Source organism: Alligator sinensis, unplaced genomic scaffold, assembly GCF_000455745.1.
Source record: "Alligator sinensis unplaced genomic scaffold, ASM45574v1 scaffold260_1, whole genome shotgun sequence".
Lineage (NCBI taxonomy): Eukaryota > Metazoa > Chordata > Crocodylia > Alligatoridae > Alligator > Alligator sinensis.
Genome location: NW_005842431.1, coordinates 891,444 through 904,014, shown reverse-complemented (window position 1 = coordinate 904,014; position 12,571 = coordinate 891,444). Strand labels below are relative to the sequence as shown.

Sequence of the window (12,571 nt, the reverse complement as noted above, 5' to 3'; positions counted from 1 at the left end):
CTCTAGCCCAGCCCACTGGTGAGGGGGTGAGGGTGTGTCCAGAGGCCACAGGATAATTAATTATCAGAGAACATTATCTGTTACAATGGCCAAAAAAACCCAGTAGCCGATAATGTTAATTTTCCTTTTACTGGTGTCAATCTAATACTCAACTGATATATCAGTGCACCTCTACTGGGCACTATTACTTTCAGTTAGGACTGCCTGGGTCACCTCTCTTCCCATTTCTGCCTGTGTAGTGTCCCTCATGGGCACTCCAGCAATTGTTTGTGTGGAAAGTAGATATGTTGGTCCATATCGTATCAGCACCAATAAAAGGAAAATTGACATTATCGGCAATTGGATTTTTTTTAGCTTATGTGGCTAATAAAGTCGCTGATTAAATGCTGTGTGCATATGCAACTGCAGTGTGTACACAGCCAGCCCAGCAGCAGAGTCTGGCTGGTAAGTCTGTTGGGCGGGGGAGAGGGGGGAAGAGGGACATGGAGAGGGAAGCGGGGGCACGATTTGAGGTCCATGTAGTGAGAGTGGGGCTTGGGCTGGGTGCAGTCACTGCCCGCCCTGAGTGCAGCCCCAGCCCAGCCCCCTTCCTGGGAAGAGCCCGGCCCTAGCCCACAGCAGCAGCCTGCCCTCACCCCGTGCTCAGTGGGGCACATGTCCCTCATGGCTCCCCCGAGCAGGAATTGCACCCCACGCTTCCTGGACAAGCTGCTCGTGGCTTTGTCCCGGGCCCAGCCCCACTTCCTCCCTCGCTGCAGGGGCCTCGGTCTGCCCCCCGCCCCTTCCCTTCTCCCACCCCTTCCCTCACAACAGACTTACCATCCGGATGCTGTTCTCAAAGCTGCCCGGCTGCATATCAGCAATCGGATTGGTATGAGCCAGTATGGTTCGATAATTATCGGCCATTGGTATCGACCCTTTAGAATCTTTATCGGTGCACCCCTAGTGGAAAGGTAATAATTGGGGTTATATAATGTTGGACTGGAATTGATGCTATCAGAGAGGGTTTCCAAAAGCCTTATAGAATGAATGACCCTTGCAGAAAGGACTGTAACACCATGATTTATATCAATGTTCCAAAAAATATTGCTTTGAACAAATTAGCTAAGCGGGAAAAAAGAACTTCCACGGACACTTACAGAGCATTGTAGAGAAGGCCCTAAAAGAGATGTTGTCTTAACTGGAGACAAGAATACTTATGTGAGGAGCAGAGAAATAATGCGAGAGCACAAATGCTCCAAAGAATTCTTCTAGCAGAACAGGTTACATCCAGAGCAGCATGGTGGTTCTTTTTGCCTTTCTTTTAATCATGGCTCTTAGCTGTGTAGAGTACAAAGACAGTAGGGTTTCTACATGGGGACACCTGCTGGGTTTTGTTCAGGTGGGTGGCAGTTGCCTCTTTACAGGCACAGAGGTGAGAATGTGGAAGCACTTTCTAGCTCTTACCGAGTGGTGGTAACTCTGACTCGCATTCTTCAGAACATCAGAAGTACTTGGACAAGCTCCTCAATAACTGCCTACTGAGTCGCACTATGCAAGAGTTGATTGGCTATTACATCACCATGGAGGAGTACTTCATGAGAGAGACGGTCAATAAGGTAGGGCCTGTAGCACTGCCTCTTGGGGCAGCCCAGCATAGAAAAGGCATTTTCCAGTCCAAAGGGGAGCTTTTTTCATTTGTTCACCTGCTCTCCAATCTTGTCCTGACATTCAAGGAAAGACCCACAGTCATCTCTTGTGTATGGCATGTGCTTGAGGTTCCCCTTCAGCCTGTGGCCCCCAGAAGTGAGCAATCCACCCTGCCTGTCATTAGGAATAATATCACATGGGAAATATACAGAAGTAATTGGAAAAACTTCTTTCCATACTTCACTTCCAAATGTTCCCCACAGTAGTAACGTGGAATAATGGATGCTTAGCTGGTTATGGCCTGTAGGCAGGCCCTACTTAATGAGTGGTATGGCCAGATTCTGTAGCTTAGCAAGGCTCTGCTTTGTTGGTACTTAGTCTTCACAGGAAAAGCTGAGGTGCTTCAGCAGTTGTTGACATGAGCACACTCTGTTTTGAGATTGTCATGGTCCTAGTTCCCAATCAGTGTTGCTGTAGGACTTGCTGTGGTGATGGGATGTGAAACCATGGTTCTAAACACTTGTGGCCATTATCAGATTCTATACTAAGCTCTTTTCTTGCACTGTTGTACTGCTCTAGCAGGTGCAGAATATAGGTCACTAGGGAGTGAAGTGACTCTTCCATGCATAGCTTGTAAGATTTGTGGATTCCTTGGAATAGAAGACACTAGAGGTAGAAGGTGTCATTCCCCAGGTTACCTTCCTGTGTGGAGAGTGGTATGCCAAGGAGCCCTTATTTGGGAACGGTGATTAACATTGTTGCTTACATAGCAAGCCTGGCCAGCTGGAGGCCTGTTGGCTGTGAGATTACCATGCACCCCCTGGGTTCCTGCCCAGCCAGTGCACACCCATGGTTCCTGCTGCTGCAGTAACCAGGGTCTCCAGGCTTTCCCTCTCTCTTCTGGCATCCTCCTCTTTTCTCCTTGGGGGTCGGTCCATTGGGAGGGCAGTGTGCAGCAGGAGAGCCTGGCTGCTGGGGTGGCAAGAGAAGGGTCAGGTTGCCCAGGCTGCATGTGTGGCCAAAACAGACTATATTGCTCATGTTGTGGATGCAGCAAGAAGACCCAGGTTGCTCACACTGTGTTGCAAGCAGGGGAAAGAGTTGTGCTGTTTGCATGGCCTACACAGGACTCAGGCTGCTGGTATGGCAGGGGGGACCCCAGCCCATACAGAATGCTGCCCCAGGGTCCACAGCCTGCATGGCATGTGGCCCCCGCTGTTCAGAAGTTGGACAGCCCTGCTCACATAACAGCAATTGAGTTCAGTGTTCCTTCTCCTGACTACTGTTCAGCCCAAACAGTTCATCTGTTGCATAATGCCAGGCATGTCTGACATCCTGGCTTCTGGGGAGGGCACGTAACTGACCCTCATGACAGATCATATGTTACTAGACCACCAATCTCACCCTAATCTTTATCACCAATATATTAGGTTGCCTTGTGGAGAGTTGGCAATAAGGACTTGAGGGTGCTGGGCTGGGTGGACTGTGTAAGCCAACCCCACTCTTCTTGCTTGATGCTTACAGCAGAGGTTAATGGCTTCAGAGGGGAAAACTGGTGCAAAGTAGTGGTCACCTGCCCTAACCACCCTAGCCAGATGCATTGGATGTGTCAGGAGGGAACCTGTGCTTGGAACTGAGCTGTGAATGGAAGTCTAAGCTACTAGGTGACTTCTGAACCTGCTGGTTCTTTACCTACTGAGTTCACTGCCACATGTTTACTTTTCTATCAGGCTGTTGCCATGGACATGTATGAGAAAGGTCAGCTGATCTCCAGCATGGTGGATGATGTATTTTACATAGTGAAGAAATGCATTGGGCGTGCCCTATCCAGCTCCAGCATAGACTGCCTTTGTGCCATGATCAACCATTCCACCACAGAGCTGGAGTCCGATTTCAGGTAACGAGGTAGGCTGCTGGCACGCAGCCCAGCGCTGCTTCAAGTCCCTGCAGGGAATGTAAAAAGATGAGTAGCTAAGATGAGCTACACAAGACTTGTCACAAATGACCATAAATCACTTCAACCTAATGCTGAGCTGTTCTTGGATACTTGGCGAACATAGATAGCATTTACCACTGTTTTCTGTTTGCTGTAGAGAGGACCTTGGGTGCTTTCTAACAGCCATCTTGCTTCTTTCATGGAACATGCTGGTGGAAAACAGGCATGAAGCTAGGTGGTGCCTAATTTGATCAGTCCTCCTCTAGCAGGCACAGGATGGTTTCATGTAGTAGTAATGGGCTAGAAGGGGCAAATGGGCACAAGGGCTGAAAATAAATCATGTAGCTTGTCTTCATGCAGCCCCTGCTTGGTTACTTCCAGGTAACCTCCATGTTACCCATGAAATTTCTTGGGACTGCTGTTCCACAGGACTCTAGTGGCTGTCTGAGGCTCTTGAACTGGGACAGAGTGGGAGGCGTTCAGAGGTTGGCCTGCTCCTGTTCTTCATCCAATTAGGAGAATAGACAGCAAATGCAAGCATGTGATAACTCCCACCGGGTTGTTGGGAGGAGGGATGAGATATCTAGATGAGAGCCCAGGATGCTTCTGGATGGTTTTTTTCAAGTCTCTTCTGTTTGACATAGGATTCCTGTTGCTGTGCATAGATCCTGGCTTGTGAAGGGAACAGAAGGGAGCTGGGTCATGCTACTTTGATAGCGTTGGGCAGAGAAGAGTGCTTGTACAATTGCTAGCTTGGCCACTTCCCAGCATTGCACCATCCGCCTGACTAATTAGTTTTAGTAAAATACACGATGCTCTCTCTACCCTCAGGGAGGTTCTGTACAACAAGCTGAAGCTGGGTTTTCCAGCCACCACCTTCCAGGACTTCCAGCGAGGTGTGACCAGTGCAGTGAACATCATGCACAGCAGCTTGCAACAGGGCAAATTTGATACCAAAGGCATTGAAAGCACCGATGAGGCCAAGCAATCCTTTCTGGTGGGTTTACCCCCCCTTGTTGGTGTAATATTGAGGAGGGTAGAGGGAAGGCCAGAGTCCTGGATGATATGGGGCAAGGGCTTTGAATATCAAGAGTTCCTGCAATCTGAGGGTCTGCCTCACGGGCTTGAGTGATGGTGGGGGATGGAGAGCTGGGATTGGGGTATGCTGATTTTTAATTCCTAGTAGGAGCTAAAGCCTCACCTCTTGTTAGAAAGTCTCCCAGATCATACCAGTCCAGGGAAGAAGCCACCGAACAAGCTGTTGGTCCAGAGCTTTTCCCTGGACTGGGAAGGTGACTCTGGTCCAGGATTGCTACTGATGCCTTTCTTCAAATTGCTCTGCAGAGAGGTATTTTGAGAGCTTACAGTTTGGGATGGGAAACTTTTCTGGAGGGTTTTCTTTGATTTAACTGAACAGAAGAACTAGCTCCAATATCTGCCTTGATAAGACCCTTCTTTAAAGGTGGCAACTGCACCTCGCTTGGCCTGTGAAGTCTCTCAGGTGTACTGTTTACAGTAGCCCTGCAGCCACCTGTGTGTGTGCGTCAGCCTGGTGGTAACCTCTGCAGGCAACAATTGTATGAGCCCTATGAGATTGCTCAATAGTGGTCCCCTCTCTTTTCCATTTACTCCTGTGCCTCCTTCCCTTTGGATAACCACTGCTGAGCTTCTGGGACAAACCTCACATGGTCATGGGAGACCTCGCTGACAGAATGACTGTCCTTGCAGCTGATCCAATCCTCATCTAGCTCTGAAAGGGGTTTCCACTGACAGGCAACACTGCTCTGAATTGGTGCTGAGCAGAATTACATGGGAAGGCCTCTGCCAACTTCTAAATAATGGGGCTGGTTAGGAGCTGTTGTGTGGCAGGCACACTCCTCAATACATTGCAGCACTGTGAATAAAGAGACTCTGTAAAGAGAATGCTGCATCTTTCAGTGATTCCCCTTTAGGGTGGAAATAGCTGTTGCTCATCACCTTTGTGCCACCATAAAAATTGCTATGGGTTCAAAGGCCCAGCAACCATCCCAACCCCTTATTGTGCCACAAATAGTGGCCATGCCAAAGTTGATATCAACTTGTGCCACTGCTTAGTGGTGGGCATGTTTATTTTATGGTGGACTAGCACCCACAGCTCAGAGCTGTCCATGCTCTCCAGCTGACTGGGCAGGTGTTTCTTGAGGCTTGAAGGTCCCAGATCCTGGGTGCATATCTTGGGGAGTAGGGAAAACTGGATAGGTGCTCCCATGGCTTGAGGGGCCTCATCCTGCATAGGAATTGCCTGGTCCTGCACACTGTGTGCCCTTAACCCCCAAGAGAAAATGTCATCCATTGTCCCACAGTATCAACAGGCAGGGGGATATGTGTTTTGCCCAATGAAGTGGATTGGTTGTGTTGGACACAACCTGGCACAGTTGATCTGCTTCATTTGGCAACATCTAGCTTCCGTGAATTTCAGTGCAGGATAAAAAAAATCAAAGGCACCTGTGAAGAGAGGTTGAGGCACCTGGTGCTTTATTTCATTAAACTCACAGTGGCAGGTCTCTGGCTTTCTTCTAGCAAAGTGCTTAAAATGTCAGTACTCTCACTGGAGCTCCTCATTCACCTGTCAACCCATCTCATTTTCCTGTCTACATGAAATCCTGGCATTACACTGACATTTAGCTTAGCGTCAACAGGTGAAGAGCAGAATGTCACTTGAGCTGATGCTCTAATCAGGATTTTCTAAGCGCAGGAGAATTGCTGACCTCTCCTACCTAGATATGAAGGAATTGCTTTTCATCTTTGCTTTTATGGACCGTTATTTGTTATCCAGTATTTCATGTGTTGAACCCCAAGATCTGGATGTTCACAGCTCTGTTTGCTGTGATCCAGTGACCATACGTCAATGTAGCTTCTTCCCTCAAACATACAGCTGAATTGTCCTGCAGTGTGACAAACTGCAATGAAGGAATGTGCTAATACTCAAACTGCGGTGTGGGGAGGGTATATTGGACATCATGGGAAATCTATCATGCATGTGTATGTAATTTTACATACTGAATTTCTAGTGGATTTTGCTGCTTTCTTACTCCCAGGTGACCCTGAACAATGTAGAAGTCTGCAGTGAAAACATCATGACCCTAAAGAAGACTTTGGAGGTATTTTCTGGATTCTTTGTTGGCTTCCCATAATTAGGCTTCAAATCTCCTTGCCTATGCAGCTGGGCAAGCATTCAGGGTTTCTACTGAGTGAATTTAGCCTTTTACCCACGGTCTTGGCTTGGGGTGACCTGTTCTGCTGGTTTAACTCTATCATCAGGTGAATCAATTCATAGAATAATGGGATCTGGATGGAACTGCTACCCCCCCCCCCCCCACATCCGGGGTGGGACCCCCCCCCCCCCCCCCAGCATGCCAACAAATTAGATGCTGTTTTTCCCTAAAGCATGTCAGTAGTTAGCTGTCATTAGGCCTTAGTTTGGGGGCAGAGGGGAGGATACTTATCCTTTAAAGAGATTATGCAATTAGCAGATGCAAGAAAGACAATGTGTGGGCTCATAGAAAGGCAGAAGAATGTTTCATAAAGGCCATGTGGTTGATTAATGTTAAATATGGACCTAAGTGACCTGTGAAGGGTGTGTTCTCCATAGATGTGTTTGTGCTAGTCAGCATTTTTTTGTTTAGGGATAGGTCATTGGGATGAATATAGGGAGAGAAATGTGATGAAAGTCAGAGACTGTGAAAGCAGAAATGGGATAAGGGAAGCTTGGGTGATGAGGCAACTCATCTGCAGATTCAGTTAAGTACTTAGATGGCATAAAAACGCGCACAAAATTGTGCCCACCCCAAACATGAGGCTGATATCAACAGTCAGCTTGTAAGACTACATGCTGGGGAAAGCTCCATTGACCTTTCCAAAGCAGAAAGGCCTCTTGTTTGTACAGCATCTAGCACAGCTAGATCCTGGTCTATGACTGTAGCTCTGAGGTGCTACTAAAGTAATTATCCCAGTGTAAGAGAGCTTTGTGCTGTTGATGTATTAGGCCCAGGAGAGGAGACTTGGGCTTGTAGCTTTCTGGGGAAAAAAAAAAGATTGATTGGCTGAAGCCTACATCCAGGCCAGAGATGATCTTGTTGAAGTTCTAAGTTTTTTTTTTTAGATTATAGAAGAATTCTAAACAACAAAAAAGCCAAGAAGAGGAGGAAGGTTTGATTTATAGGCCTTGCCACTGATCTGCTATATGGTTTTAGGCAAATTGCTTCACCTCTACTCTGTTTATCCCTCTCTTAGAGATTACTATCCATATCCTTAGCGGGGAGAGGGGAGGTCATGAGGTGCTACTGCAGGATCTATCATGGGAGTAGCTCCAGTCATAGAACGGGGTCCCATGGCACTGGGCACCAGGCAAGCAGAAAACAAACAAACAAAAAAAAGTCTCCATCCCAAAGAGTCTGCATTCTCAAAGCAGAATGCAGTGAGCTCCAAATGTCCTTTATATATAAACTGTAGTCTGCTTATGGCTGTGTTTGTCCTGCAGAGTGATTGCTCCAAGCTGCTTAGTCAAGGCTTTGGGGGCGAGCAAGCCCAGGCCAAGATTGACAGCTGCCTCTCTGACATGGCTGCAGTATCCAACAAGTTCAGAGACCTCCTGCAGGTGAGCTTCTTGCTTTGTTAGAGCCAGGCTGTAATTGTCTGTGTGGTGCCCTCAGGTAGAGAAAACCAGGCTTGCTTTTCAGATGTCATCAAAAGAGGATGAATTTGGTTCAGCACCAGGCCTGTGCTAGCTCTAACCTTGAATTCAGTCACTCTGGTGGAAGGTGATGCTGAGGGGAGCTACCATGTCTTCTTGACATAGGAGCATACACCCTGGTCTGAATATGAGGGATGTATTCTGGTTGCTGAGGAATAATATATGCCAGGTGCAGAGCCAGGAAGAATATGGCTCCCTCTACTATTGCTGTTAGTTGAAGAAAGGCTGTCTTGGCAGCTAAAGTAGCAGTATTTTTAATAGCAGCATTTGTAGCTGCTTCTTCATAAGGCACCACGGCAGATGTTTTAAGGGCTTGAGCAATGATGTTGGCATAAGGTGTATAATCAGAGCAGCAGCTATTCTTGTTCCTCAGTATCCCCCAGATGTCACTTGAGAACCAGCATCTCTGCTTCCTTCTTAAGATATTCAGCATCCCCTTCCTTCACTTGGGGGCAGGGAGAGTTGTAGCTAAGATTACAGTCTCATATGGTATCTCTGATCAGGTCCTCCAGAGATCTCTGAGATCCCTAACAAGGAAAGAGAAATAGAGGCCTGATAGTTCCACCGTAAGGTAACCAAACAGAAGAAAACTTTATACGAACAGTCCTTGAGGAGAGTTCTGTTCTTCACAGAGAAGTAGTAAAGGGCAAAACCATATTTTTATCTTGCTTTGCAGTTATCGTAATCAGTTGCCTTGAGCAGCCAGGCTCTCTTGAGGCTCAGGGCTAATAATAAAACAAAACGGTCCCTGTTTAAATAGTAAAACTTCTTTTTCTGATGCTAAACTAGTCTAGTTAAAGCTGGATGGAAAGCAACTGAGTCCCTTGTCAGTGGCCTCCCACATTGCCTGAATTACAAATATCCCTCTTCAATAGTAAAAGGTGGCTGCCAGCAGAGCCACTAAAATTTTAATTAAAAGCTTTTGTTAAATGCCAGCCACAGTCCGTACCTGACAAGAAGCACTTCTCACTTGGTGAGTGTGCCTGAAATCCCTTGGAGTCAAGCTGGGGGCTTCTTGGCAGCAGAGATTTTTAGTGAGTTGTGTAGCACTGCAGTGACATGAGGTTCATCTAATTTCCAGAACTCTGCTCTTGGGGGAGCCTGTGTGAGAGTGAAGGGTAACTACTCTTTCATCCATTGCTCTAAACATTTTTTGTTGATCAAAGCTTTGCTGGAGGTGGAGCATCCACTAGCATTTGGTCTTGGCCTTCTCCTTCTGTCTTGCCCTGGCCCCAACAGTATTCTACAGTCATGCTGTTGTGGAGAGCATGCATGACACCTCTCTCCTGCTGGCAGAAAACCACCATCCTGGGAACAGAAAATGATAGATGGGTGAGCCTCTAAAGTTTGTGTGAGTCAGGAAACTGGCAAGTTTAGCTAGTAACCCTTTCCCACCCATCTTGAGGCCATTCTGCCCCTGGGCCACAAGGTCATGGGACCTGGCATCAGAACTCCTCATTTCCATTCTACTCTGCCCCAAACTTGTCACTTGACTCTGCAGGTCACTGCCCTTCTCCATTTGCTTTCTTATGTCAACATAACAGTGCAGCGGGCTCACGGCTGTGAGTGAAGGCTGCTGTCTGCTAGCTGCCATGTAGTTGTGCTCATTTGTTTGACATGTGCTTCTCCTCTCCTTCCTCAGGAAGGTCTGAATGAGTTGAACAGTTCAGCCATCAAACCCCAGGTGAAGCCCTGGATCAACCTGTTCCTCTCAGTCTCCCATAACATCGAGGAGGTAAGTCTCACCTCCCTGTTGCTATGAATGCTTCTGGAATGTTTAGTTTTATAAGGCTTTGATGTAGTGGTGGGAAGGGTCAGAAGAACCTGATGCATTTCACGTCCTGGCGTTCTTGCCTGCTCTTAGTTTCATGCAGGCAGGAAGAGAAATTGCATGGAAATTGCTCCCCCCGGACTGAGGGATATAGGAAAAACGCAGGGAGTGGAATGCTGCCCCAGCAGGGACATTTCTTCTTTGAGGTGTTACAGTCCAAGAGTTCTGATGCCAGCAAAGTCCAGTAATGAAAAGCATAATAATACCAGGTCTGCATGGGATGGGCCAGTATATGCATTAAAGGAATATCTACTCCATACCCCTTGCCTGTCCCAGATGATTCTCTGTGCCAGTGTCTCAGGGGTTTACCCTGTGGTTAATTGCTTAAGTAGCTGTACTGGATTAGATTGAACCAAGTAGGCCTGCCTTGTATATGATGCATTGCCCTCATCACCCTAGATTTTAGTTGTGGAATGTTATAGGGCATTTGTGGCATTTGGATATTGTCCCTTACGGGGGTTTGAAATAGTGGCTTTGGGATTCCTTTGGTTGGTGACTGTCTCTAAATTCAGGGGACTGGGTTTAAATGGTCCAGAAAGACTCTTCCAGCCCTTTGTTCCTGTATTTTCCTAAGTTCCTCCCTGGAAGATGCCTGTTCAGTTTTGTCTTATTGTACATGGCAAAGGAAGGTTGGGAGTCCTATACCCTGCAAGTAATCTTATACTCTGAAGCACGACCATAAATAATCCTTGGCTTGTATAGCTACATACATTGTTAATAGGGGTGCTAGCTACATAAATTCATGCCAAGGTTGGACCCAGCTTGTATTGTCATGGCTTGTGGAGGAGATGACACATCACAGTGCAGTGCGGATACTGGGGACAGTTGGTGAGCCAGCCGGTACCAATAGTACATCTCTAGCATCCAAGGAAGCTACAAATGAAAGTGTTTTTGGGCAGTGGTGGGTGATAGCTGTGGGGTGAGTTAACAACCTTCTGTTGTGTTCTTCAATATTAGGAGGAGTTCAACGACTATGAAGCTAATGACCCTTGGGTCCAGCAGTTCATCGTCAACCTTGAACAGCAAATGGCAGAGTTCAAGGTGAGCTCTGGCAGTGTCAGGTTTTGGTTCAGTCATACTCAGAAAATGGCAAACCAAGATGTCATGGCCCTGGTTCTGGTGAAAGGAGAGAGATGTCCCCCAGTTCCTCATCTTGCTGTATCAGACATCCCAAAGTCAGCTCTGGTTTGCCTTCCAAGTACTGAAAGCCCAAGAGATCAGTATTATCCTCCAGCTTTTCCGAAGTGCAGACTCTGGCTGTGCTGTGCAGTTCTGGTGTCATATGACTCCAGTAGCTTGTCAGTACCATGAATGTAGCTGTTCTCAGTCAGTATAGAAGTGACAGAGCTAGCAACTCCCTTGGCTCATGAATGGGCAGGGTCTCCCCACCCTCCTTCCCCCCACCAAAAAACCCCCCCAAAACTTTTTCATTGGTGTTTGCCCCCATTAATCTCTGGTTGTTACTCTGATAGTGACCTAGTTTTCTGTTTCTAGGCTGGTCTATCACCTGTGATCTATGACAGCCTTACTAGCCTGATGACCAGCCTTGTGGCCATTGAACTGGAGAAAGTGGTTCTCAAATCCACCTTTAGCAGGGTAAGCAAAGAATGGTGTTTTTCCTTTCTTAAATAGCAGCATCCTGTCTTCACTGCTATCCCAGGAGAGTCTGGTCTCAAACTCTGCTTCCTGTGAGAGGTATGAGGATGAGGGGAGACATGCATATCTGGAACTCAGGCATGCATCTGCTCACTCGCTGTTAATGGCACTGGGCCCTGGCATCAAGGATCCTGCTGCCATATGGCTGTTCGAGCCAGTGTCAGATTTCCTCCCCATCTCCATGACCACAGTATTTGTGACCAGGCTAAGGCAGCTCAAAAGAGCCTTCATTGAAGCATAAGCTTCAGAAGGAAGCATTTGGGAGTGTCTGTCTTCCAGATAAAGAGGGTTCAGCTCTACCTAAGGAGTTCTGACTACAAGTGTGTGCCGACTTTTCAGCCCCTGAGACAGGGCGTAGTTGTAATCCTCCCCCTCTGAAGGGTGACCTCTGTGCATGTGCATCTGGCATCACAAAACCATGTGCCTGTTGAAGAGGAGTAATGCAGTGTGCTTTTTTTCCTCAGCTTGGCGGCCTGCAGTTTGACAAGGAGCTGAGATCTCTTATAGCATATCTCACCACAGTGACCACCTGGACTATCCGAGACAAGTTTGCTCGTCTTTCCCAGATGGCAACTATCCTCAATCTGGAAAGGGTGAGCTGCCTTCTCTGCCTGCTTTAGTGGGATTAGAATGGCCAGCTGGCTCCCAAGGAGACTTCTTCAGCACAGCCAGGTTTTGTAGCGCGTGACCTGGGAGAGGCTAGGAGCTTCCCACATCTGCCCACTAGCTGAGGTAGATAGATCACAGGAGCTGCTGACAGTCATTATCCCACATAATTTCCTGGATT

General features: G+C 47.5%; 1 protein-coding gene across 3 annotated transcripts in view; it reads left to right on the top strand.

The window, feature by feature from the left end:
* COG4 (component of oligomeric golgi complex 4) overlaps nucleotides 1–12,571 on the top strand; it is a 33,000-nt gene that overhangs the window by 17,354 nt on the left and 3,075 nt on the right. For 2 of the 3 annotated variants that reach the window (XM_006030241.3, XM_025211804.1), the window contains 9 exons: nucleotides 1,480–1,598; nucleotides 3,360–3,526; nucleotides 4,397–4,562; nucleotides 6,643–6,705; nucleotides 8,085–8,201; nucleotides 9,940–10,032; nucleotides 11,086–11,169; nucleotides 11,623–11,724; nucleotides 12,249–12,377. In XM_006030241.3, coding sequence (XP_006030303.1) covers nucleotides 1,480–1,598; nucleotides 3,360–3,526; nucleotides 4,397–4,562; nucleotides 6,643–6,705; nucleotides 8,085–8,201; nucleotides 9,940–10,032; nucleotides 11,086–11,169; nucleotides 11,623–11,724; nucleotides 12,249–12,377 — 1,040 coding nt within the window. Of the gene's footprint in view, nucleotides 1–1,479; nucleotides 1,599–3,359; nucleotides 3,527–4,396; nucleotides 4,563–6,642; nucleotides 6,706–7,837; nucleotides 8,202–9,939; nucleotides 10,033–11,085; nucleotides 11,170–11,622; nucleotides 11,725–12,248; nucleotides 12,378–12,571 lie in introns of those variants that run through there. The other variant, XM_025211805.1, reaches the window with a different exon arrangement.